Here is a 27821-nt window from a genome sequence, read left to right as displayed (position 1 = left end):
ATGTACCAACTATAAGGTACACATGAGCATGGCTGAGTACAGCCCCAACTACTCCTAGTACTACAAGTACCTTGCTTAGATCAGCCCACTACCAACATGGCTGATGTAGTTTCTACCAACTACTAGTACTAGATGGCCTAATGCCTTACAAGCTACAGCACTAGAGAATGGACAGCCATGCTGACCAGTTCCTAATCCTACTCTGCAGCAAAGAGAGAATTGGGGAGCAGCAGATTATGTCTTACACATTATTCTCAAGGATTGTTCCCGTTTTCAAATACTAAGGGCTGGGATAACTTTAGGAATTGGTTGAGTTGATATATATACTTAAGAAAAGGAACCTTTCAGGAATTTGTTTAGCTGATATGAAATACTTTGCTTCCAGAAAAACTAGTAGCCCAATCTGTTGTGTTTAGTTGTCAAGATGGTATAGCAAAATTGCGAAAAACTTTGTGGAGTGTTGCACTTATTTATGTGGAACCTTTGCAGTGTTATTTTTTGTTTTTGGTCTTCCTTTATTTTTTACATTCAATTTTATGTGAATATATCCCATTCTTTTCTTTCCCTGCTTAGGTGGAGCAACTGAGGGAGGTATCAAATAAGGCACACAATGCTGAGTTGAAGCTGTTTTTGGAAGTAGAACTTGGGCTGGTAATTATATGCTTGATTTGTGCTGCCTTCCAGATCTGTTTGTTACTAGTGTCTGCGGTGGTACTCAGCTGTGGATTCCTTACCTATCTTTGTTTACCCATTTAGGATTTGCGCCCTCTCCCTCCTCCTGAGAAGGGCAAGGAAGATATTCTTCTTTTCTTCAAACTCTACAACCCAGAAAAGGAAGAACTTTGGTACATCTTCTGTTTTAAGTGATAACATTGTCATCTTGTCCTAAGTAGTGCTTCTTTATCCTTCATTAAAATAAGTGTATCATCATGTGACTCATGGGGTTGTTTCATTCATGTAGTTTTATGGGGAGGCTCTTCGTGAAGGCTTTGGGCAAGCCTTCAGAAATCCTGGCAAAACTAAACGAAATGGCTGGATTTTCCCCTGATCAAGAAATTGAGCTTTATGAGGCAAGATTGAATTTTTGTTTTGATATATTTATTGTCCTGATGATTTGTCCACTAGTGCATTGTTGTAGTGCATCGTTGTCCAGATGCATTAATTCTGTCCGTGATGACCTTATGATGAGTACTGTGCTTAAATGGTTCCATTGGTACATATATACAGGAAATTAAGTTTGAGCCAAACGTGATGTGCGAAATTATCGACAAGAAACTCACTTTTCGTTCTAGTCAGGTTTGTCAATACACTTCTATTCAAAGGGACGCATAACTCAAATTAAAGGGTTATTTATTGAATTATTTCGAAAATTTCTCAATATTTTAGCTTGAAGATGGGGACATTATCTGTTTCCAAAAATCACCAGGAGCAGAATATGATGCACAAGTGCGATATCCAGATGTTCCTTCATTTTTGCAGTATGTCCATAATAGGCAGGTGTGGTATCCGTATGTCCAACTTGATTACGATTTTGTACTGTCGGTATAAGACTAATATTTGTTCTTCCAATTTTCATATGATTTTACTTCCGTTTGTTAGCTATTATTGCACATTGTCAGTCTGCCACATCTATTTATGGTCATGTTCCGGTTCCACATCATTTCTGGTATGTTTTAGGTCACTAGAAAATGTACAGTGAGAATTTTTATTTGTATTTTTTCCCCTCTTCTAATGGAACTGATCTGTCTAGTGTACCATGTTTACTTTTTAATATGCACCTTACTAAGAGCCACAACCAAGGCTCTGCTGCATCTCACGCAGCAGCTTGATGTTGCTTTTTCATTTTATTGCTCTAAATTATATGCTGCAGAAGAGACATTTGTTCATAATGTCCATGCATTCCTTTTCCTCTTCTTCGCATCAGTATTTATTGGTGGCATAGTTTCTCTACAATTCATTTGTCAGCAATATAGTTTATTCTTGAGAACAATATGGCTCCTTTTAGCTTAGAGCTTTTGCCGGCAGTTACTATAACCTGCTTCTCATCATGTTCCTGAAGTAACTGTTGTGGTTGCTGCAGGTTGTGCATTTCCGGTCTTTGGAGAAACCAAAGGATGATGATTTTTCTTTGAAATTGTGAGAGTTTGCTTATTGTGCATCATTGTTCGGTGAAATTGTTTAATTGAATATATATCTCACCCATTATGTTTTTTTTTTTAATAATTTTCCATGCCTCAAGGTCAAAGCTTCATACCTATGATGATGTTGTTGAGAGAGTTGCTCGCCAACTTGAATTGGACGATCCAGCAAAAATTCGGCTTACATCCCACAATTGCTACTCTCAGCAACCTAAACCACAACCCGTCAAATATCGAGGAGTGGAGCATCTGTTGGACATGCTCATCCATTACAATCAGGTTAACCTTTTTCGTTTCTTTTGGTCAATATGAGCATGGTTTCTTGTAACAAAGTGTGTTGGACTTCCTACTAAAGCACTATCTGGTACAGACGTCTGACATCTTGTATTATGAAGTGTTGGATATACCACTGCCAGAATTGCAGTTCCTAAAAACCCTGAAAGTCGCATTTCACCATCCTACGAAGGATGAGGTTTGTTTTGCTACCAGGCACATATGGTGTACTGCCTAAAGTATTGTGTGTATATCTTCATATGATATCCTTTCTCCAGGTTGTTATTCATAGCATCAGGCTTCCAAAAAATAGCACCATTGCTGATGTAATAAATGACTTGAAAACTAAGGTAAGCAATACATTCCCCTCAATCTATTTGTAATTGTAGTTTTGTTCTTCAGAGTCACACTTCAGCTGGACTAAGCCGACACTATTGTGTTGACCCTGAATATATCCATATATCCTTGTTACTTCTATTAGTTTTTTTCCCTTGATGTTTGAGACCTATGTGCACTAGATCATGTTTTGCGGGGGGGGGGGGGGGGGGGGGGGGGGGGGGGGGGGGCACCCCTACGGCCATACCTAAGTGTTTTCCTTGCTACCTAAAACTTGTTAGGTCCCCTCAGTCGCATTGTTGCCAATAAACAAATAGACTAATTCTTATTGAATGTGGCAAAGACTAAAGTAGGTAGGTGGGCCATTCCAGATGTAGGCTTGTCTCTTCAAAGTCTTATACAACAATAAAGAAAAAGGAACATTTTGTAGCTCTTAAGAGTTAAGACAGGAAAAAAAGTTACAGCAGATGGAGTGCCTAGCCTTGTCTGGTAATCTGGTTAAAGGGTCTGGTCATACTTGTATTATCACTTATAGTTTGCTATCAAACTGTACTAAAGCGTCCCACAAAGACTTGAATTTTAGTAGTGGAATTGGTCCCACAAATAGTTGATTTAGAGCTACTAGGAGTATTAATTGTCCTTGTGAGCCACCTGCACCCATTAAATGTGGCGCCTAATTCCTTCATAACCTGCCTTGATGAAGCAATATATGCCCATTAAATCCTGGGGCTGCTGGAGATGTCACAGCCAGTCCAATCTTTTCACCATGAAATACAGAGATACAATGGAGGGCATCTTTGCCTTTTCTCCATGATAATAATCTGTCTGGTTTGCTAAAAATCATGTCTTTGCGGGATGGATGGAGTAAAAGCTTATTGTTTGGTGTGAATGTGGGTGTTGTTCGGACCCTTCTCTTTTCTTAATATGTACTGTAATAATGATACACAGCTCTCCTGTGTGTTCGAGTGAAAAAGTAAAAGCAACTGTGAAGTGGCTTGTTAGGTTTCTCTTGCTGGTTTGGTTCATTAAGCTTTTAATTGTACTAATCAACAGGTTGAACTGTCCAGTCCTAATGCTGAACTACGTGTGCTAGAAGTCTTTTACCACAAGATCTATAAGGTACTTAGGGCATTCATATGATTCATCATGAGCATTACACAATATACAGTGTTTCTTATGTTTTATTTTCTTGAGAACAAAGATTTTGTAACTAGCGTAATGAATTCTTCTATATAAAAAACTATCATTTTTACTGTATTCATTATGGCTACTGGCTAGTGGCTAATTCAAGTTTTTTCATAGATCTTTCCACTACAAGAGAAGATAGAGAATATAAACGATCAATATTGGACACTACGTGCTGAGGAGGTGTGTAATAATTTTGTCCACTGTACTTGGTGGCTGTAGTTCCAATCTGAAAAGTTCTAAATAACCTCATAAGTGCATCTATCAATTGGTGTAGATTCCAGAAGAGGAGAAAAATATAGGTCCAAATGATCGGCTAATTCATATTTATCACTTCATGAAAGATATTAATCAGACTCAGGTAGTGCACTTATTAAGTTGTATTTGAAGATAGCTATTCAATATTTTTTATGTCAAGAATTGACATTGTTTTGACCTACAGCAAATTCAGAACTTTGGAGACCCTTTCTTTCTGCTCATTCATGAAGGTGAGACTTTAGCAGAAGTCAAGAAGCGCATACAGAGTAAACTGCAAGTCTCTGCCGATGAATTTTCCAAGGTGATCCATCTATTGAAGTTTCTTTTAATGGATGGAGTGACAACATATTATTATTCATAAATAGTACCACTATTTCTGATCTGGTTCTTCTGTAATGGGCAGAATTCAGATGCCATACTTAACTATCAAAATTTATCAATCATCTCAAAAGTTTCCAGTCACTTGTCAGGAAAAAAGTCCCCACAAGTGACTTAGATGCACATATTTTATGTCTTACAGAATGGTTTGCCAATTATTTTGCGAACTGTGATAGCAAAGTGATATAACAAAGTGATATTCAGTAACAGATCTTGATTTTTGTAATTTCCGGGTCTTTTGGATTATTGCTATTCTTTTTCTTGTCATTGTCTTTCCTTTTCTTTTACCTTGAGTTGCATTGCATATTATGCAGCTACAGAACTGATATACCTGTTAATATTCATGTGAGCAGTGGAAATTTGCGTTTATATCGATGAATCGGCCAGATTACCTCCAGGATTCAGATGTTATATCTACTCGCTTTCAGGTACATTGTTTGATGTTGCCTACATGCTTGTCTAGCTGTTTCCATGCTTGTCCTGTTTGCTGATCTTTGTCATCTGATTACTACAGAGGAGAGAGGTCTATGGAGCTTGGGAGCAATATCTTGGGATGGAGCACACTGATACTGCACCAAAAAGGGCTTATACAGTGAATCAGGTATGCTACTTTTTTGTGAAACAACGCTGTCAAATTTTCTAGTGTCAATTTTGTGTACCATACTAGTGTCATCATAGCTTAGGCAAACATGCAATGCTTTATGATCTCAAATAGCTGCATCTTTATGAGATCTGCTGTAATCATCGCTATTTTCAGGTGAATGGGTTAAAGGATCTTTGAGTCTGCATGATAATGTAGAGAATTCACTATTAATCCGTTTTATCTGAATCTGTGTTTGACTCTGTTGCCTAGAATGGTTTTATAATTGCCACCACCCAAGAAAGACATTTCAATTTTTCTTCAGATATTTGCTGAGACTATGTTTTGAGTTCTGGCATGCACGGTTACATGTCCATTGAATTCTTATGCACTTCACTGTACCATTCATATCATGTTTTGTATTCAGGTTCTGTTATGTAATCCTAACTTTGTTCCGGTGGTTTCAACTACCTGCAGAACCGTCACTCATTAGAGAAGCCGGTCAAAATTTACAATTGAAATTTCTAACTGGTCTGGCCTCATGGCAAGTACTCCATATGAAGGGAGGATAAGGAATTTATACTGTCAGGGGAAACCTCATTAACCATTCGGTGTGCCATGACTATCTATTCCAGTGCTACAGGCCGGCCGCTGTCATCTCATCTGTAGCAGCCAGCTCCCATAGCAATGATTTTTTTTTCAAGATTTTCCTTCTTTGCCCTCGGGTGATGGTGCTAGGGCATTGATGTCCGTTTCGGTTGGGTACAAGGGAAGATATTGCTTCATCTTAGAGCAAAGTTGGGTACATAAGATTTTGGTAGGAGGCGTGTATACAGCAGGCAGGCGGTATAGTTGTGACTCTCTCGGCTTGATCCCGCATATGCTGCCCTGTACTATTGTTAATGTAGTGACAGTGGTTGACTGTAAATTGGTTCCAGTTTCCAGCTTCCATCTCATGTCTGAAAAAGGAGAGTAATTTTGAGGCCTTTCACAAACATGCAATGTTTGACATTGTAAGAAACTACAGCTTGCTCTAGGGCCTACTGCTTCGATCATCACTGAAGCGAGAAAAAAATTGTAGGTTTTATTTATGTTTATTTTTGCAACGTGATCGTGATGTGTCAAAATAGTTGCATGCTTCTTAAATGGACCTGAAAGTTGTAGTTTCCTGCTGCTTTAGTCAACATAATGGTAGGATTTTGAAATCTTGAAAAACTTGCTCAGAATTTATAATGCGGTGGTGGCCAGAACTCATTGCTAGCATCGGTCACTCTGTTCGTTGTTTCAGCCATGCTTATCAGTCATGATACAGTGTTTTTCTTTCACAACAAAATAACATCAGCCGGCTTATAAGCCACGTAAATGATTAAGCGAACAAGGTGGGTTTTGTTTGGAAATAAAGCATCTCTTGATGGTTGCATGAGAGTTCGATGGCTTCACCATGATGACTAACCACTGGAGAGGATGAACAATTGAACACGGAACACCTGACCTCGACCACATCCTCAGATCCTCTCTAGGTGCCTTGTCGCCTCTGTGCAAATGCTGCAGATGTTACTAGTCCTCACCACAACCCTGGCCCATTTTGTTGTGAAGCTCCTCTGGCTCTTATATCCTGATCGTGATCAGGGTCAAGAGAAGAAAAATCCAAAGGCCAACTTTCCCAAAAGGGACGTGCTGGTCAACATGACCAGCACTCTCAAAGGTGTGAACTGACCGTCGCATCTGGTCAACATGACCGGCCCGTAGAGGCACATAATGGTTCGTTTTTTAGCCCTTGTTATAAATACTTCCTCCACTCGTGTGGGGGGTACTTTTGCTCATTTCAACAGCTGAGAAACACCTTTGAGAGTGCCAAGAAGAGCAAGATCCTAGTGAGGTGATTGAGATTTGAGAATCCCAAAGAGAGCCCTCATTAGTAAGATCAAGAGTAGCAAAGTGTGTATCCACCCTTCTCATTAGGCTTGTCATGGTCAAGTGAGAGTTCGTGCTTGTTACTCTTGGTGATCGCCATCACCTAGATGGCTTGGTGGTGATTGGAGAGCTTGGTGATCATTCGGCGGAGCTTGTGGATGACCCAACTCAAGTTGTGAGCGGTTGTGGGTGATTCACCACGACGGAGTGTCGAAGAATCAACCCATAGAGAGCACTTGATCCTTGCGCGGATCAAGGGGGAGCTACACCCTTGCGCGGGTGCTCCAACGAGGACTAGTGGGGAGTGGCGACTCTCCGATACCTCGACAAAACATCGCCGCGTTCCTCCTTCTCTCTTTACTTTGAGCATTTACTTTGAGCAATTCAATTCTTGTCATTTACATTCCTAGAATTGCCATGCTAGAGTAGGATTGGAACTTAGGGTGCTAAACTTTTGTGCGTTAGATCAATAGAAACACTTTCTAGGCACAAGGGGTTAATTGGGCTACCCGTAGAGTTTAATTATTGCAAAGAAATTTAGAATTAGCCCAATTCACCCATCTCTTGGGCATCTTGATCCTTTCACATGCGCATCGTGCTATCGTTGCCTTCGTAGGACTTGCTCGCAATCTGCTCCATCCGCCTTGATTCGACCAGCCCCGTCGTGCCCCCGACGCCGGCCCCTAGAGCGCCGCGCGCCACGTCTGTCGGCCATTGGCTCACCACGCCCCATTCTTCAGCGCCTGTGCCATGTCACCATCACTCCCCCACGACCCTGACTCTTCGAACAGCATGAAACATGTGCAACATGGAATACTTGAATGCAACATACATTTGAAACAGATGAAACATTTAGAAAATACACTTGCAACATATGTGTGAAAACATATGCAACATCTAGATAGAATACATGCAGCTTGCAACATGAAAACACTTATTGCAACGAAAGACTGGAACATGTGAAACATTTGGAATATACTGTTGCAACATATGTGTGAAACATATACAACATCCAAATCAAAACGCTTGCAACAAACGTTTGGAACAGATGAAACATTTTGAACAAACTCTTTGCAACATGTCTCTGAAACACTTGCAACATCCCTTGATCTAATTTTGCAATATCCATGTGAAACAACTGCAACATACCTCTGAAATGCCTAAAATACTTGAAACATATATTTGCAACATAGGGGATGGGGATGAAAGTCCTAGTTTGGTTTTAGCTAATTGATAAAACCTATTTGGACTAACCCTATGCTCTAAGTGTGGATGTGTGATAGGTTGGTTCAACCCAAGTGAAGGAGCTAGGTGGCACTAATGAATGGAGATGGCCACATAACATAAGGATCATGGTGATGGTGTGAACACATGTGATGATCAAGCTCCATATTACATTATGCCTTTACCTTGTGTAGTGCTTGTGGTAGTTGTAGCTAGTTAGTGTAGCTCTTTAGTTGTAGCTCTCTTGCTAGCTTGTTCACCTAGGTGTAAATTAGTGACTTAGCCCTTGTGTGTATACTAGAGATCATAGAGATTAAAATTGGGTAGGTGGCTTACAACACAAGTGTAGTGCTAGCGCAATATTCGCTTCGCCATCTTACTTACTAATCACTTATCTTAGTGTTATTGTAGAATTTTATAATAGGCACCTTGATTTGAAGTTTAACAACCTTCGGTGTCAAAATGGCTCAAATCAACAATACCAAGAAGCCACCCCAATTTGATCGCTCCAATTATCCTTATTGAAAGGCTAAGATGGCAACATACATCAAGTCAATCAATAGAAATGTGTGGAAGGTGGTGGAGACCAAGATTGAGGTTGCCAATGCCGAAGCTCCCACCACTGCCGAAGAAGTATTGCTCCAAAACAATGACATTGCCCTTAGTGTCATTCATGATGCTTTGGATGAGAGGACATTTGAGCAAATCAAGAACATTGAGATAGCTCATGAGGCATGAAAGAAGTTGGGGGAATCCTTTGAAGGCACTCAAGCCATGAAGGGTGCAAAGGCATACATTCTCAAGAAGTTTGCAAGCTTCAAGATAAAGGAAGATGAGAGTGTGCCGGAGATGTTTCATAGGCTTCAAGTGTTTGTCAATGATCTCAAAGCACTTGGATAAGTGAAGGACAAGGACTTCTCCTATAAGTTCTTGAGATGCTTAACATCAAGATTTGGCACATTGGTCATAATTCTAGTGAGGAGTGGTTTAGACACTATGACACCAAACCAAGTATTGGGTGATGTGATGACTGATGATACTTATAGAGATGATGATGAGAAGGAAGAAAAGAAGAAGAAGAAAGATGAGAAGAAGGATGAGAAGAAGAAGAGTGTAGCATTCAAAGCCACATCATACAAGGGTAGGGCCAAGAAAGACACATCAAGTGAAGATGAATGCTCATTCTCTTGGGATAATGATGATAATGAGAAGATGGCTCTCTTTATGAAGAGATTTGGCAAATTCATGGTGAAGAAGGGCTATCGTGCAAGAAGGAAGAAGTCATCATCAAGGAACAATGATGAGGCAAGGAGGTGCTTCAAGTGTGGAAGCAAGGATCATCTTGTCGCTCAATGTCCATACAATAGCGACAATGATGATGATAACAAGAAGAGCAAGAAGAAGGACAAGAAGGAAACGAAAGAAGGACAAGATGACCTTGAAGAAGAAGAAGGGTGGTTCATATGTGGTCACTTGGGATAGTGATGCTTCCTCAAGTGATGATGACGATAGTGATGATGACAATACCACCAAGAAGAAGGCTCTTGCATGCATTGCCATACATGAGAAGCCTTCTCTCTTCGACATTCCATCGATATGTTTCATGGCTAAGGCCACTAAGGTACAATCCGATGATGAGTGTGATGATGAGAAACATGATAAAAATGAAAATGATAGTGATGATGATGATGAACCAAGGATTAACTACTTGACATGTTAGCTGATGCTAAGGAACATTTTGACATTAAAAGAAGGGAATGCAAAACCTTGCGTAAGGAACTAAAAGCCCTTAAGCATGCCTTTAATAAGCTCAATGCATCTCATGAGAGGCTAGAGGATGCCCATGAGAAGCTTGGCAAGGCTCACACTAAGCTTGAAAAAGCTCATTCCTCTTTACTTAATGAGCAAAATGAGAAAGAGCATGTTGTAACATGTGATGTGGGCTTAACTTGTGACATAATTGATAAATCTTTCTATAAGCCTATCATTGTTGCTCCCACTAACCCTTCTTGTAGCACTTCTACTTTTAGCTCATCTAGTAATGATGTTTTCACTTGTGATGCCTCACTAATGGTTGAGAATGAGACTCTCAAGAAGGAGGTAAATGAGCTCACTAGCGCCTTAGGCAATGCCTATGGTGGTGAGGCCCGCTTGCTAAAGTGCTTGGGTAGCCAAAGGTTTTCTCTCAACAAAGACAGATTGGGCTATATCCCCAAGAAAGGCAAGGCAGCCTTTGGTCCTCACAAGACTAGTTTTGTGAAGAACAATGGTCAGTTTTGTAATAAATGCAAGCAAGTTGGGCATATAGAGTAATATTGCAAGAACAAGAACAAGGACTCCAATGTATCATCAATTAAGTTTGATTCTTGTTATTTGCTTACCAAGGGTACAAATGGTGTGAAGGCTAAGTTTGTTGGTACACCAATTGTGGGCTCAAAGAAGAAAGCCATTTGGGTGCCAAAAAGCTTAGTAACTAACCTTTAAGGACCCAAGTAAGTTTGGGCACTTAAAAAGAATTGATCTTCTTTTGTAGGTCAATTAAAAAGCCAGAGGAAGGCATTGTGTTCTTGATAGTGGGTGCACTCAACACATGACCGGTGATGCAAGAATGTTCAACTCAATCAATACCAATGACAATGATGGTAGTATCACGTTTGGTGATAATGGCAAAGGCAAGATCAAAGGGCTTGGTAAGATTGTAATATCCAATGGCATAAGCATTTTCAATGTATTGCTAGTTGAGAGCTTAAACTTCAATTTGCTATCCGTGGCTCAATTGTGTGATCTTGGATTCAAATGCATTTTTGGGGTTGATGATGTAGAGATCATAAGTGTAGATGGATCGAATTTGATCTTCAAAGGCTTTAGATATGAGAATCTATACTTGGTTGATTTCAATGCTAGTGAAGATGAATTGTCAACATGCTTGTTCACTAAGTCTAGCATGGGTTGGTTATGGCATAGAAGGCTTGGTCATGTTGGAATGAAATAATTGACTAGATTGGTTAAGCATGGTCTAGTTAGAGGCTTGAAAGATGTGGTATTTGAGAAGGACAAACTTTGTAGCTCTTGTCAAGCCGGCAAACAAGTTGGTAACACCCATCCTAAGAAGAGCATAATAAGCACTAGCAAGGCATTTGAGTTATTGCACATGGATTTGTTTGGGCCAACACAATACACTAGCACTGGTGGAAACAAATATGGCTTTATGATAGTGGATGACTATACAAGATACACTTGGGCATTCTTTCTAGTGGACAAGAGTGATGTGTTTGCAACATTCAAATCATTTGTCAAGGGCATACACAATGAATTTGAAACAATCATCAAGAGGGTTAGAAGTGATAATAGTAGTGAGTTCAAGAACACTAGAATTGATGAATTGTGTGATGAATTTGAAATTAGACATCAATTCTTGGCCAAGTACACTCCATAATCAAATGGCCTTGTTGAGAGGAAGAATACAATACTTATTGACATGGTAAGGTCTATGCTTAGTGAGTACAATGTGAGTCAATCCTTTTGGGCCAAAGCAATCAACATGACTTGCTATTGTAGCAACCACCTCTATTGTCATCCCTTGAAGGAGAAGACACCTTATACACTCTTGAATGGTAGAAAGCCCAACATTACATATTTTTGGGTTTTTGGTTGCAAATGCTATATCTTGAGGAAAGGCACTAGTTTGAGCAAGTTTGACAAGAAATGTGATGAAGGATTCTTGCTTGGTTACTCCACTACAAGCAAAGCATATAGAGTTTGAAATTTAGCAAGTGGTACTCTTGAGGAGGTTCATGATGTGGAATTTGATGAAACCAAGGGTTTCCAAGATAAGAATGAGAACTTGGAAGATGTTAGAGGCATTCAACTTTCAAATGCCATGAAGAACATAGATGTTGGTGAATTGAGGCCTAGGTAAGTGATTGATGAAGAAGATGATCAAATGCAAGTGCTCTCTAACTCAAATGTGAAAGTTGACACTAATCAAGCAAGCACAAGTGGCTCTCATGACAATGAAGAAGATCAAGTGGCTAGTACATCATCTCAACCCAATGATCAAGCAAGCGCAAGCAACAATGTTCTAATACTCTAACCAACCAATATTGCAAGACATCATCCATTGTACACTATAATTGGAGATATTTCTAAAAGTGTACAAACAAGATCAAGATTAGCTTTATTTTGTGAACACTTCTCATTTGTGTCATCCATTGAACCAAACAAGATAGAAGAAGCATTGATGGATGTGGATTGGGTGAATGCTAAGCATGAAGAATTGAACAACTTCACAAAAAATCAAGTATGGGAATTAGTGGAAAGACCAAAGGGACATAATATGATTGAAATCAAATGGGTCTACAGAAACAAGCAAGATCAAGATGGGATAGTAGTAAGGAATAAAGCAAGATTGGTAGCATAAGGCTATACACAAGTTGAAGGTCTTGACTTTAGAGAAACATATGCCCCGGTTGCTAGATTGGAAGAAATTAGAATCTTGCTAGCCTATGCTTGTGCCCACAACATCAAGCTATATCAAATGGATGTCAAGAGTGCATTTCTCAATGGCTACATCAATGAAGAAGTATATGTTGAGCAACCTCCCGGTTTTGAAGATGACAAGAAACCCAACCATGTGTACAAGTTGAAGGAGGCATTGTATGGCTTGAAGCAAGCACCTAGAGCATGGTATGAGAGGTTTAGGGACTTCCTACTCTCTAAAGGGTTCATTGTAGGCAAGGTTGACACCACTGTTTTCACCAAGAAGATTGGCAAGGACTTGTTTGTGTTGCAAATCTATGTTGATGACATTATATTTGGATCAACCAATCAAGATTTTTGTGAAGAGTTTGGGAAGATGATGGATAATGAATTTGAGATGTCCATGATTGGAGAGTTGAGTTACTTTCTTGGACTTCAAATCAAGCAATTGAAGAATGGTACATTTGTGAGTCAAGGCAAGTACATCAAATACATGCTCAAGAAGTTTGGCATGAATGAAGCAAAGGCCATTGGTACACCAATGGGAATAAATAGCAATTTGGATAGTGATGCAAGTGGCAACATGGTGGATCAAAAGTTATATCGCTCTATGATTGGAAGCCTACTCTATATGACCGCATCAAGGCCGGATGTCATGTTTAGTGTGTGCATGTGTGCAAGATTTCAAGCGTCACTAAGAGAAAGTCATTTAAAGGCTACAAAGAGAATATTGAGGTACTTGAAGCATACACAAAATGTTGGTTTGTGGTATCTCAGAGGAGTAAAGTTTGAGCTAGTTGGTTACACCGACTCAGATTATGCAAGATGCAAGGTTGAAAGGAAGAGCACCTCGGGCACTTTTCAATTGTTGGGAAGATCACTTGTTTCATGGTCATCAAAGAAGCAAAATAGTATTGCATTATCAACTGCCGAAGTCAAATACATATCCACCGGTAGTTGTTGTGCACATATTCTTTGGATGAAGGCCACCTTGAATGACTTTGGAATCAAGTTCAAGAAAGTGCCATTGCTATGTGACAATGAGAGTGCAATCAAGCTTACCAACAATCTGGTTCAACATATGAGAACAAAGCACATTGATGTCCACCACCATTTCATAAGAGATCATCAACAAAAAGGGGACATTTCAATTGAGAGTGTGGGCACCAAAGATCAACTTGCCGATATATTCACCAAGCCACTAGATGAGAAGAGGTTTTACAAGCTAAGAAATGAGTTGAACATATTGGATTTCTCAAATATATGTTGATGCACCCCCCACTTATATGACATGCCTTTCCTTCGGGCAATCCAAGGTAAAAGTTGATTGGCATGCATACATCCTTTGCTAAGGACATGTTTAGTGCATCTAATTATTTCTCACATTTTATAGGTTCATTCATGAAAATCAAATAAATTTGATGTTTGTATGGTACCACTATTGCTTCTATGCTTGACTTGATCTAGTGGTAGCATATGACATGTTTGTGGGCTTGTGAACCTAGTGTTTGATCTAGAAAATGAGCTATAAGTGTTTAACTCAACATGGTACAAGATAACCCTTGAAATGAGGTGTGAAGAAGCTTGTCCTTGGATCAAACCGAGTTAAATATCTTTGGCAAGTGTTTTAGATTGGACCAAATTTGGAAAAATGATCCCCACCCCATTGATTGACATTGATAATCTTAACCTATCTAAAATCGAACCTTTGTTGTCATTGATGACAAAGGGGGAGAAGTAATGCACAAAGATAGTGAAAAGATGACAAAGGGGGAGAAATACGAAAGTAAGGGGATCAATTAAAATTTGAGCACACAAGTAGGAGGAGCAAGCTCATAAACTTGATTGATGCATTTGAATGTGCATTTCATATGTTTTCTTGCATGGCACAAGTTTTAAATTAAAATTCCATACTTGTGTGGTGTATGCCAGGTGTAGGTTTGATTGATGAAATAAAAAACTAGCATGCATAGGTGATAGTTAGATATGCCTTGCTTACTTGCTTTATTTGCTTTTACAAATGGTGCTAGAGCCTTGCTTATAATGTTGATCTCATGAGGTATCTAGTGTTTGTGTTTTGCAAGTAATTTCAAGTGGTATCTAACTAGAAATGGTGCTAAGGATGGTATATTTGGTGCACTCCGATTGGTATCACGCTTTAAAGGTCCATCTCTTATACCTTAGCATCATTTGGTTGACATTACTCTCCCACAACTCAAATCTATGCATATATGCAAGCTTTCAATCCAACCTCTTAGCACATATGTAGGGGTAGCAAATGCTACCAAAGGGGTTCATGAAACTTGTCCAAATCCTTTACACATGGTAAAAATGCTTGGGCAAGCAACATGGATTCAAATTTGAATTTATTTCATATCTTTGTAGAGGTTGTCATCAATTACCAAAAAGGAGGAGATTGAAAGCCCTAGATTGGTTTTGGCTAATTGATGAAACCTATTTGGACTAACCCTATGCTCTAAGTGTGGATGTGAGATAGGTTGGTTCAACCCAAGTGAAGGAGCTGGGTGACACTCATGGATGGAGATGGCCACATAACATAAGGATCATGGTGATGGTGTGAACACATGTGATGATCAAGCTCCGGAATTTGGAAAAGAAGAAAGAGAAACAAAATGGGCTCAAGGCAAAGGTGATATCCATAGGGCCATTTTGTTTTTGGTGATCAAGACACTATAGAGAGTGTGATCACATTTAGGATAGATGGTCATACTATTAAGAGGGGAGCTCTTATCGGACAACTTGATCATCTAGTGCCACTAGGTGTTGGAAAACATGCATTGCATTTAGGCCTAGTGCGCAATCAGAAAGCAAGCAAAAATATCTTATGAAAATGTTTCGAGAAATGCTAACTTGACTCTAACATGTTTTGAGAAAACACTTTGAGAGTTAGCATCGTTTGCGGGAAGTAGCTCAAGTTGCCATGGATCGAAATGCGACAAAATTTGCAACTTGGGGAAGGCTTTGGGGCCTGGGTGGCACCGCCACCCCTAGTCCGGTGCACCGTCGCCCTTAGGGTGGTGCCTGGCTGGCTTGGTTCTGAGCGGGAGCATCAGGGTGGTCACCGGACACGGCGGTGTGCACCGCCATGTGTGTGACGGTGCACCGTCAGTGGCTGTCCGGTGCCGCCGCTGCTTTTTAACTGAGGCTGGGGTTAGCTAGAGAAAGGGCTGAGGGGGCACCGCCCTGGTCACCGCCACGGGTGCGGCGGAGCACCGCCCTATTTTTCCAGAGGCTATGGTTTTCAGGGGCTCGACCAGGGTGGCACCATCACCCCCTGTCCGGTGACACTGCCACCTGTCCGGTGCCCCAATGGCTAGTTTGCTAGCCGTTGAGTGACCGTTGGAGGCGCACCGCCACCCCCTGTCCAGTGCCACGCCGGACTGTCCGGTGCCCTCGCAGAAAGCAGCTCCAAGGGGTAACGGCTCTATTTGCTTGTAGGCTTATAAATAGAGCTTGTGGCTGGTCTTGGCCACTCTCTTGGCACTTCTAACAGCTGCATACACCCTTTGAGAGCTGAGCACACCACTCCACTCACTTGAACACTTGATTTGATCATCTTGAGTGAGATTAGAGAGCCTCTAGTGCATTGTTTAGTGGTCTAGCATCTTGTGGCACTAGTTGGGTGATTTGGGCTAGTGGAGATCTTGTTACTCTTGGTGTTTGCCGACACCTAGATGGCCCGGTGATTGGTGGATCGTCGAGCGGAGGAAGGTGATTGTCTCTGGCTCCGATCATCATGATTGTGAGGGGTTCTTGTGCCTTCCCTGGCGGAGCGCCAAAGGCAACTCTAGTGGATTGCACGTGGCTTGTGGATCCTCATCTTTTGTTGGTTGCGCGACATCCGGTTGCGGGTTAGGCGTGTGATGCCTATTAGCGTGTGAACCTCCAAGTGAGTGAATCGCCACAACAGAGACTAGTTTGCCGGCAAGCAAGTGAACCTCGGAGAAAAAATTGATTGTGTCATCATTTGTCTCCTTGGTATTCATTGTTAGATCACTTGTCACGGTGGTATACCTCTCTACCACTCTCTTGTATTACATTGTGCCTTAACCTTGTGTAGTGCTTGTGGTAGTTGTAGCTAGTTAGTGTAGCTCTCTAGTTGTAGCTCTCTTGCTAGCTTGTTCACTGTAACACTCTCGGTGTTACGCCTTAATCAAAATATTAAACCATGTCATGAGCATCATGTTTATGTATTATTGCATGTGGTAAATGAGAAATTAAATTTTATTGCACTAATTCTCAAATTGAGCTCTAATTTATTCCTTGTCTAAGTTGTCCTTCCAGCACGTCATCTCTCTCCACGTGAGAGCTCCTTAGCCACAAAGTCAAATGATAAATTATTGTCATTCACTAATTATTAGCATACCACTTGGCAAGATTTATATCTCCATCAATCTCGTGACACGCCTCTGTCATCTCTCGTTGTTCTAATTATCCCGCCTTTACTTCGCTTGTTAATCGCCTTGTAAAATTATCAGCGCACGTCGCGCTGTCGCTGTCATAGTGTGTCGCACACGCTACGCATTTATATCACTCACAAGCTCAGCCCGCTGAGCACTCCGCTCGCTCACTGCTCAAGTGTTTTGCAAATGAAGGACAGGCACTTGTTCCACACGTCGACACTGTAGCAGCATAGGAACACTGTTCAGAGTAGAAAACACGGTTCCTGATATTTCGATCCTTTCTACGTGCAGCACTGTAGCAGTGACGGAGCACTGTTCACCCGCGGAACACTGTTCACCCATAGACAACACGGTTCCTGCTGTTTCGATCAAATCGCTCTAGCATGAAGAATCACTAAGAATCGCTGTTTTGGTACAGGAGTGTAAGCACATGCACCAGTTTCCTAGTTAAATGATCATAGATGACATATGAGCCCTGATATTGTGATCGGATCCACATCATACCTGTGAATGGTTGAAATCATTGGATCGAGTAAAGCCGTTCATGTTCTGAAAAGATCAGGATAGTTCTACTAGTCATAAAGCAAGTCAAGTCTTCGGTTAGTCAAGGAGATAAGGACTAGGACACTAGACTCTCTTTTCCACTGCAGGAGAAAGATAATCACTGACTTGAAGGAACCTGCACAACACGGCATTGCAGCAAAGGCTCTGTCCTGGCTTGGAGACATGGCTCATCTACTCAGCTTCACTCTTGTGGCCCATTCCCTAGTCTTGACCCAAAGACTTAGACTATACTCGTACACTATAGCTGAGCCGTGTCACACGTTTGTCAAAAGCCTGAAGGCACTGGCTCTGCTTTGACTTGTTAGATGACGAAACACTGTTCACATTTCCACACGTATCCATTGTCAGCACGGTAGCGGTACGAGCATGACTGACCGTGACCGCATGCAACGAGCCAGCTTCTCCCTCCCCGCGTCTTTTGCCTTTATAAGGACATGCCGAGCCATCGAGCTGTTTCGCTCCACTGATCATTCACTTCTCTCAAATCAAGTAACCAGCATCTCACATCCGATTCACCGCTTGTGTTCTACCTTTTCCAAGAACACGCAAAGGTGCGAATAGATCAGTTGGTTAATCAAGCTAATTGGCCTCCTCCAATAATATCGTTTTCTTCATCTCTAGAGCTCATTTGAATTTATTTATTGATTGTGAAATAAATCTTGTTAGATTCCTAAATTCATGATCTATCTGTTAGTGTAATTAGTTCGTATAGTTCAGTGATACCTTTAGGGTTACTTTATTATTTTGAAATGCTTATTATGGTTATTTAGAGAATGAATTTTTTTTGATGCATGGTAGCTAGTGCACCTTGTTTTATTATATATATAGTAAATTGATATTAACAATAAGGATGCCTTTAGTTGCTAAGATAATACATGAAATGTTTCATACTTGTTTAGTGGGAATAATAGGTAACTTTGCGTATTAGTCATTAGAGTTAGCTTAGTAGCTTGGTAGATGTATTCTTATTTTAAGAGTTGCGGTTGCCTATATATTAATTATTGCATCATCATCACTGCATGCATATAGAGGACGAGCCACTGGAGATCGTGACATTCGGCGAGCAGGAGTACGACGAAGTCATCGAAGAGTACGAGGTGATCCTCGTGCAGGAGGACGTTCCGGAGCCACCCGTCACTGACTTTGCTGACACCGCGCCTGCCCAAGGCAAGCCCCGGTGCATAACCCCTATTTTTAAATGATCTAAATATATTTATATGATATGCATTTACGTTACAGGCATTTTATGGAAGCTACATGCATAAATATATCCACCATGAGTCCTACTAGTATAGGTCGAGTAGCTGCTATGCTCAGGATGTCGGTAGCGTGAGTAACCTGTCGTTACTCGCAGATAGGTGTTTAAACTGTGATATCATGATGAAATAATGGAAAGGAAAATGGTGACCGGACAGGGATGTGGATTTGGTACTGGTGGGTGTGAGGGGTTGTGTCCTGCGGCCAACAGGGCATAGCCCGGTTACACTTTTTCCCTGCCTGTGTCGATTAAGGACCGGTCGTTGCATATGACTCTAGGCAAGTCACAGATTATTGTCCCGAGCACATACTTGGGTATGGGCGCAGGGAAGGCTTGCTGCTCTCTTGTCGCGGATCCGGCTCTTTCCGGACCGACTGATGGGAAGAGGAGGTGGTGGAGGTCCTTGCACCGCACTGAGTCCGGGACTCAGGATGTGGGGGCTTGGAGTCCAAGTTTGGGGGGGGGACCTGGACACCCGGGACAGGAGAGTGGTGGGTTAGTCCTGCTTGTGCCTGGGGTACAAGCGGTGCGTGTGTCTTTGGGGCACCCAGCTGGGCATATTGATTCGTGAATCGCTGGGTTATCCGGTACGGCTTGTCTGCGGTTTAGCACCGTAGTAAGAACTGAAAGTTGAAAGGAGAAGAAATGGAACTGATTGCTCAACTCTTGCTTGAAAGTAGAACAGGCTTATATAGATTGACTAGATGAAAACTTAATACGGCTGATGATAATAATGTATCAATAAGGACTCACTATTAGTATTGCTTTTTGCTAAAAGAGAACCAGCAAACCATAAAGCCTAGCATATTTCTTGGAGTCGGGAAAGTATTCCCACTATCGGATAAGTCTTGCGAGTACATTGTGTACTCAGGGTTTATTTACCCCTGTTGTAGGTGACGCTTGAGGAGTTCCTTGTGTGGAGGATCCATCTGGTGGGCTCAGACGGAATCCTCGTTATCTTATCGCTAGATGTTATCTTTTAATATTCCGCTGTTTATCATTCCACACTCTATATTTGGTATTGTAATAATGTACTTTTCAAGAAACTCTAATGTATGAGATAGACTTGTGTTGTAACTCGTTTTCATTATTAGATCCTTGGGAAAAAATGTGGATCTTTCGGGTTCTCCCTTGGGGTGTGCTCGACGGACACCACTCGCTGTAGTTACTTTCGAGGTGCTTAGTGTCTGATGGAAGACAAGCGCCTTCGTAAGTATGCTATTTTGGGTGGTTCTACCACAGTTGGTACCTGAGCCAATAATGGTCATGAGTTCCTCACTCTTTTACAAAACTAAAAGTGGACCAACAAAAGTTTTGCGAAAAGTAGGATGCGATTAAGTTAAGTATAAGCCCTAGCTATATGGTATATCTAGGATAGCGGCACTGGTTTTATCTAATCAGTTTCTGCAGGTACACTGACTTACATGACATAAGAAATCGCTTAGTATACGGAAAGTGAGTGTGCGATGTGCCGAAAATTTTACGAACGCCGCTATATTCCGGCTTGAGTGAACGTATAGGTCGAAGCATGCATCATATAATAGCATCTTACTTGAACTAGGAATCCCCCTTCATGTATAATGAAAGTAGTAAATTGGTAGGATTAACTTAATGAATGCCTTAAAAAAAATGTGCTACCATTTCTTTAATCCCTGGATCCTGATAGGGAAGGTGTTCTAATGGATGGTTCGTCTCTCTTATAGATGAATCTGAGGTCTGGACGTGGGAGCACCAGTTCGGGAGCAGCCAACGAGGGCCATGGTGACAGTGCTCAGGCCTTTGAGCGTGGCAACGAGGGAGCTCAGGAGGTTCCACCCTTGGTTCCTCAGCCTTTTCCGCCACCGCCTCCGCCGCTGTCCACCGCGGAGGTCATGGTGGAGTTGTTGGCTGCTCGCCAGGAGTCAGCCACTGCTCGTCAGGAGACAGCTCGTGCCATGGAGATTATGGCACAGGCCCTCGTGGGTCTCGCCTGTGGAGGCCCCGGAGGCAACGGTGGGAATGGGGGTGGTGCTCGTCGTCCTGAGGGACAGTCCTCTTACCAGGACTTCCTCAAAACCCACCCACCCACATTCACACCGTCGGACGATCCGTTGGAGGCGGAGCACTGGCTTCGCACACTGGAGCAGAAGTTTCGGCTGCTCGGAGTGGCCAACGAGCAGAAGATGCACTTTGCGTCCCAACTGCTTTTGGGGTCCGCAGGTGCCTGGTGGGAGACTTTCCAGGCCGCGGAGCTACCGGATCACCTGGCGACGTGGCGGGAGTTCTCCACCGCCTTCCGCGAGTTCTTCATACCTGCTGGTGTTATCCACCAGAAGGTGACCGAGTTCATGGAGCTGCGTTAGGGGAGCAGGACAGTAATGGAGTATGTGACCCAGTTTAACCACTTGGCTCAGTATGATGGTAGTCAGGTGGACACGGATGACAAGAAGAGGGATCACTTCTTTCGCGGTCTCACCCCTGCTCTTCAGGAGAAACTGTACCTGGGGAACTATCAGACCTTTGGGGCTCTGATGAACGCTGCCATTGCTCTTGAGGGTTTCCAGCGGGCATCCCAGGTGGATTGGAAGCGGAAGCGGGTGGCAGCTGGATCCTCCAGCCATCCCCATACTCAGAAGGTGCAGATTGTTAGGCGGGGGCCCTATCAACCATCCGGCAGGCCTCCGTACTGGTCACCCCAGCAGACATCACAGACTTCTGCTACTCAGTACAAGGCACCTCAGTAGCAGGTGCAGCCCCAGCAGACTCAGGGACAGCAGGTCCCACCTCATCAGGGATTCAGGAACAAGCCTGGTGCTTGTTTCAAGTGTGGCAAGGATGGCCACTATGCCAGGGAGTGTCCTCAGCAGCAGACAGCTCAGCCGTCTCAGCCGTCTACAAATTCTAGGCTGATTAAGAGGACTTTCATCAAGAGGAAGGTGCCCAGCAGATCTGGTCAGGTGCACTTCACGGATGCTCAGCAAGCTGTGCAGCAGGAGACAGTTATGGCTGGTATGTTTACCATCGAATCCCATCCAGCTTTGGTGTTGTTTGATTCTGGTGCATCGCATTCCTTTATGAGCATGAGGTTTGTAGAGCGGCACAACTTATCACTATTGGCTATACCGTATGCCTATAAGATCCGTACTGCGGGTTCTCAGATGTTCATCAATACCTGTACGGATACAGTAAGTTTGGTATTCGCCACCCACACTTACCGTCTACAGTTCATGATAATGCCTGGGCAAGGCATTGATGCTATTCTTGGAATGAACTGGTTGCGGGTGTATGGGGTAGTATTGGATATGAAGAGAAGAAGTGTAGAGTTACGGCTTCCGTTTTCTAAGGATAGGATGTCTCTCATCATACCCTCAGAACCGGTCTTACCTGTTGCTGCCCATGCTGAAGCCATTCCTGATCTTACCTCCATTCCAGTAGTATGTGAGTTTCCAGATGTTTTCCCTGAAGATCTTCCTGGATTGCCACCGGACCGTGAGGTAGAATTCTCCATTGAGCTTGAGCCTGGTACTGCTCCTATCTCTAGGCGTCTGTACCGCATGGCTCCGAGAGAACTGGCAGAAATGAAGAAGCAACTGGAGGAGTTGATGGACAAGGGTTTCATCCACCCAAGTTCTTCACCATGGGGTTGTCCAGCGATTTTCATGAAGAAGGATGGTACTCTGCGGATGTGTGTGGATTACCGCCCCCTCAATGCGGTAACAGTTAGGAACAAGTATCCTTTGCCCCGCATAGATACTTTGTTTGATCAGTTAGCTGGTGCCAAGGTGTTCTCGAAGATATATCTCCGATCGGGCTACCATCAGATCAAGATCAGGCCACAGGATATACCAAGGACAACTTTCTCTACTAGGTATGGGTTGTATGAGTACCTAGTGATGTCTTTCGGTCTCACCAATGCCCCGGCTTTCTTCATGTACCTAATGAACTCAGTCTTCATGCCGGAGTTGGATAAGTTTGTGGTAGTGTTCATTGATGACATTTTGATCTACTCCAAGAATGATGAAGAGCATACCTGTCACCTCCGGATAGTCCTGACTTGACTCAGAGAGCACCAGCTGTATGCTAAATTCAGCAAGTGCGAGTTTTGGTTAGATCGAGTGCAGTTTTTGGGACATGTGTTGACACCTGAGGGCGTTTCTGTAGATCCCAGCAAGGTGCAAGATGTGTTAGATTGGAAGTCTCCTAGGTCTGTGCACTAGATCCGTCAGTTCCTTGGGCTAGCTGGATACTATCGACGTTTCATCCCCGATTTCTCCAAGATAGCCCAGCCCATGACTAAGCCGCTCCAGAAAGAATCTAAGTTTGTTTGGGGTCCAGCTTGTGAAGAAGCTTTTCAGTCCCTGAAGACTTTTCTGACCACTGCTCCTGTATTGGCTCAACCTGATATTGAGAGGCCCTTTGATGTTTACTGTGATGCCTCAAAGACGGGATTGGGGTGTGTGCTTATGCAAGAGGGGTGTGTGATAGCTTATGCTTCGCGCCAACTGAAGAAGCACGAGGTGAACTACCCTACCCATGATTTAGAGCTAGCTGCTGTAGTTCACTCTCTGAAGATTTGGAGGCATTATTTGTTGGGCAACAAAGTGCATATCTTCACTGACCACAAGAGCCTTAAGTATATTTTCACTCAGTCTGAGTTGAACATGAGGCAAAGGAGATGGTTAGAGTTGATCAAGGATTATAATTTGGAAGTCCACTACCATCCAGGAAAAGCCAATGTGGTAGCTGATGCCTTAAGTCGTAAGTCGCATCAGGTTGAGGATATACCCTTGTCACTTCACCACACAGAGGTGCTAGCTCAGATTGCTTTGACCTCAGAGCTGCTGGAGCAAATTATTCAGGAACAAAAGGAAGACCTCGAAGAGATTCCTCACATCAAGAAGTTGCTAGCTGAAGGACGTGGACCTCATTTTAGCATTGATGAGCTGGGAGTCGTGAGATACAAGGATAGGCTGGTGGTTCCATCCAATGAAGAGCTAAAAAGAAAGATTTTAAAAGAAGCCCATCATTCCAAGCTGTCTATCCACCCTGGTAGCAACAAGATGTACCATGATTTACGCCAACTGTACTGGTGGTCTTACATGAAGCAAGATATCACCCAGTTCGTTGCGGAGTGTGACACTTGTGGTAGAGTCAAGGCAGATCATATGCGTACTCCTGGATATCTACAGCCCTTGCCCATTCCTGTTTGGAAACGGGAGGATATTTCCCTGGATTTCATTGTGGGTTTACCCCGCACCTCCTCGGGCTTTGATTCTATTTGGGTCATTGTGGACCGTCTCACCAAGTCTGCCCACTTCCTTCCGGTGGACACTAGATACAATGCCAAGAAGTATGCGGAGTTGTACTTTGATCGGATTGTGACCCTACATGGAGTTCCTCTCACCATCATCTCTGATAGAGGGTTAGTTTTTGTCTCTCGTTTCTAGGAGAAACTCCAGGAGTGTTTGGGTACTCGTCTTCTCAGAAGCTCGACATACCATCCCCAGACTGATGGTCAAACTGAAAGGGTGAACCAGGTGCTCGAGGATATGCTGCGGGCTTGTACCATCTCTTTTCCTGAGAAGTGGGATCAGTGTTTGAAGCTAGCCGAATTTTCTTATAATAACAGCTATCAGGAGAGTATCCGTATGGCACCATTTGAAGCTTTATATGGACAGAAGTGTAGGACGCCACTAAACTGGGTTGAGGTAGGAGACCATGGGTACTTCAGGCCAGATTTCATAAAGGAGGCTCGAGAGAAAGTAAATATAATTCGTGAACACTTGAAGTCAGCTCAGAGTCGACAGAAGGCTTACGTAGACAAACGAAGAAGACCTTTGGAATTTGCAGCTGGAGATTATGTGTATCTCAAGGTATCTCCTATGAGAGGGGTACATCGGTTTGGTGTCCATGGCAAGTTAGCCCCTCGGTATGTGGGTCCATACAAGGTGTTGCAGCAGTGTGGTCCCGTTGCTTATCGTCTCCAACTCCCTGAAATTCTCTCGGCAGTTCACAATGTATTTCACGTCTCGCAACTGAAGAAATGCCTACGAGTTCCTGAAGAATCTGTAGAAATAGAAGGACTCCCGCTCCAACCTGATCTGTCTTATGTGGAGCATCCTATAAAAATTTTGGATGAGAAGGAGAGAGTGACCAGGAACAGGGTGATAAAGTTTTACAAGGTACAATGGCAAAATCATTCTGAGGCTGAAGCCACGTGGGAACAAGAGAGTTACCTATTGAAGCATTACCCCCATCTCCTCAATGGTTCTGATAGTTAGTTGCTACGTCGAAATGTATTTCCTACCTTGTTCTCACACTAGGCACATGAAATCTCGGGCCGAGATTTTGTTTTAGGGGGGTAGATTTGTAACACCCTCGGTGTTACGCCTTAATCAAAATATTAAACCATGTCATGAGCATCATGTTTATGTATTATTGCATGTGGTAAATGAGAAATTAAATTTTATTGCACTAATTCTCAAATTGAGCTCTAATTTATTCCTTGTCCAAGTTGTCCTTCCAGCACATCATCTCTCTCCACGTGAGAGCTCCTTAGCCACAAAGTCAAATGATAAATTATTGTCATTCACTAATTATTAGCATACCACTTGGCAAGATTTATATCTCCATCAATCTCACGACGCGCCTCTGTCATCTCTCGTTGTTCTAATTATCCCGCATTTACTTCGCTTGCTAATCGCCTTGCAAAATTATCAGCGCATGTCGCGCTGTCGCTGCCATAGTGTGTCGCACACGCTACGCATTTATATCACTCACAAGCTCAGCCCGCTGAGCACTCCGCTCGCTCACTGCTCAGGTGTTTTGCAAATGAAGGGCAGGCACTTTTTCCACACGTCGATACTGTAGCAGCATAGGAACACTGTTCATAGTAGAAAACACGGTTCCTGATATTTTGATCCTTTCTACACGCAGCACTGTAGCAGTGATGGAGCAATGTTCACCCGCGGAACACTGTTCACCCGTAGACAACACGGTTCCTGCTGTTTCGATCAAATCGCTGTAGCACGAAGAATCACTAAGAATCGCTGTTTTGGTACAGGAGTGTAAGCACATGCACCAGTTTCCTAGTTAAATGATCATAGATGACATATGAGCTCTGATATTGTGATTGGATCCACATTATACCTGTGAATGGTTGAAATCATTGGATCGAGTAAAGCCGTTCATGTTCTGAAAAGATCAGGATAGTTCTACTAGTCATAAAGCAAGTCAAGTCTTCGGTTAGTCAAGGAGATAAGGACTAGGACACTAGACTCTCTTTTCCACTGCAGGAGAAAGATAATCACTGACTTGAAGGAACCTGCACAGCACGGCATTGCAGCAAAGGCTCTGTCCTGGCTTGGAGACATGGCTCATCTACTTAGCTTCACTCTCATGGCCCATTCCCTAGTCTTGACCCAAAGACTTAGACTATACTCGTACACTATAGCTAAGCCGTGTCACACGTTTGTCAGAAGCCTGAAGGCACTGGCTCTGCTTTGACTTGTTAGGTGACGAAACACTATTCACATTTCCACACGCATCCATTGTCAGCACGGTAGCGGTACGAGCATGACTGACCGTGACCGCGTGCAACGAGCCAGCTTCTCCCTCCCCGCGTCTTTTGCCTTTATAAGGACATGCCGAGCCATCGAGCTGTTTCGCTCCACTGATCATTCACTTCTCTCAAATCAAGTAACCAGCATCTCACATCTGATTCACCGCTTCGTGTTCTACCTTTTCCAAGAACACGCAAAGGTGCGAATAGATCAGTTGGTTAATCAAGCTAATTGGCCTCCTCCAATAATATCATTTTCTTCATCTCTAGAGCTCATTTAAATTTATTTATTGATTGTGAAATAAATCTTGTTAGATTCCTAAATTCATGATCTATCTGTTAGTGTAATTAGTTCGTATAGTTCAGTGATACCTTTAGGGTTACTTTATTATTTTGAAATGCTTATTATGGTTATTTAGAGAATGAATTTTTTTTGATGCATGGTAGCTAGTGCACCTTGTTTTATTATATATATAGTAAATTGATATTAACAATAAGGATGCCTTTAGTTGCTAAGATAATACATGAAATGTTTCATACTTGTTTAGTGGGAATAATAGGTAACTTTGCGTATTAGTCATTAGAGTTAGCTTAGTAGCTTGGTAGATGTATTCTTATTTTAAGAGTTGCGGTTGCCTATATATTAATTATTGCATCATCATCACTGCATGCATATAGAGGACGAGCCACTGGAGATCGTGACATTCGGCGAGCAGGAGTACGACGAAGTCATCGAAGAGTACGAGGAGATCCTCGTGCAGGAGGACGTTCCGGAGCCACCCGTCACTGACTTTGCTGACACCGCGCCTGCCCAAGGCAAGCCCCGGTGCATAACCCCTATTTTTAAATGATCTGAATATATTTATATGATATGCATTTACGTTACAGGCATTTTATGGAAGCTACATGCATAAATATATCCACCATGAGTCCTACTAGTATAGGTCGAGTAGCTGCTATGCTCAGGATGTCGGTAGCGTGAGTAACCTGTCGTTACTCGCAGATAGGTGTTTAAACTGTGATATCATGATGAAATAATGGAAAGGAAAATGGTGACCGGACAGGGATGTGGATTTGGTACTGGTGGGTGTGAGGGGTTGTGTCCTGCGGCCAACAGGGCATAGCCCGGTTACACTTTTTCCCTGCCTATGTCGATTAAGGACCGGTCGTTGCATATGACTCTAGGCAAGTCACGGATTATTGTCCCGAGCACATACTTGGGTATGGGCGCAGGGAAGGCTTGCTGCTCTCTTGTCGCGGATCCGGCTCT

At 42.7% G+C, this 27821-nt stretch overlaps 1 protein-coding gene across 1 annotated transcript in view; it reads left to right on the top strand.

Moving 5' to 3' along the window:
- LOC136484012 (ubiquitin C-terminal hydrolase 12-like) overlaps positions 1-6247 on the top strand; it is a 36837-nt gene extending 30590 nt beyond the window's left edge. The window contains exons 17-32 of the mRNA XM_066481176.1: positions 574-651; positions 757-845; positions 962-1070; positions 1228-1296; positions 1387-1497; positions 2081-2136; positions 2240-2417; positions 2509-2610; positions 2690-2761; positions 3801-3866; positions 4050-4115; positions 4210-4293; positions 4375-4491; positions 4922-4996; positions 5083-5169; positions 5626-6247. Of these exons, the coding sequence (XP_066337273.1) occupies positions 574-651; positions 757-845; positions 962-1070; positions 1228-1296; positions 1387-1497; positions 2081-2136; positions 2240-2417; positions 2509-2610; positions 2690-2761; positions 3801-3866; positions 4050-4115; positions 4210-4293; positions 4375-4491; positions 4922-4996; positions 5083-5169; positions 5626-5667 (1401 nt within the window). The 3' untranslated portion in view covers positions 5668-6247. The remainder of the gene's footprint in view (positions 1-573; positions 652-756; positions 846-961; positions 1071-1227; positions 1297-1386; positions 1498-2080; positions 2137-2239; positions 2418-2508; positions 2611-2689; positions 2762-3800; positions 3867-4049; positions 4116-4209; positions 4294-4374; positions 4492-4921; positions 4997-5082; positions 5170-5625) is intronic.
- Positions 6248-27821: the final 21574 nt, after the last annotated feature.

The sequence above is a fragment of the Miscanthus floridulus genome, chromosome 9 (genome assembly GCF_019320115.1).
Source record: "Miscanthus floridulus cultivar M001 chromosome 9, ASM1932011v1, whole genome shotgun sequence".
Classification (NCBI taxonomy): domain Eukaryota; kingdom Viridiplantae; phylum Streptophyta; class Magnoliopsida; order Poales; family Poaceae; genus Miscanthus; species Miscanthus floridulus.
This window is presented reverse-complemented; position numbering and strand designations above follow the sequence as displayed.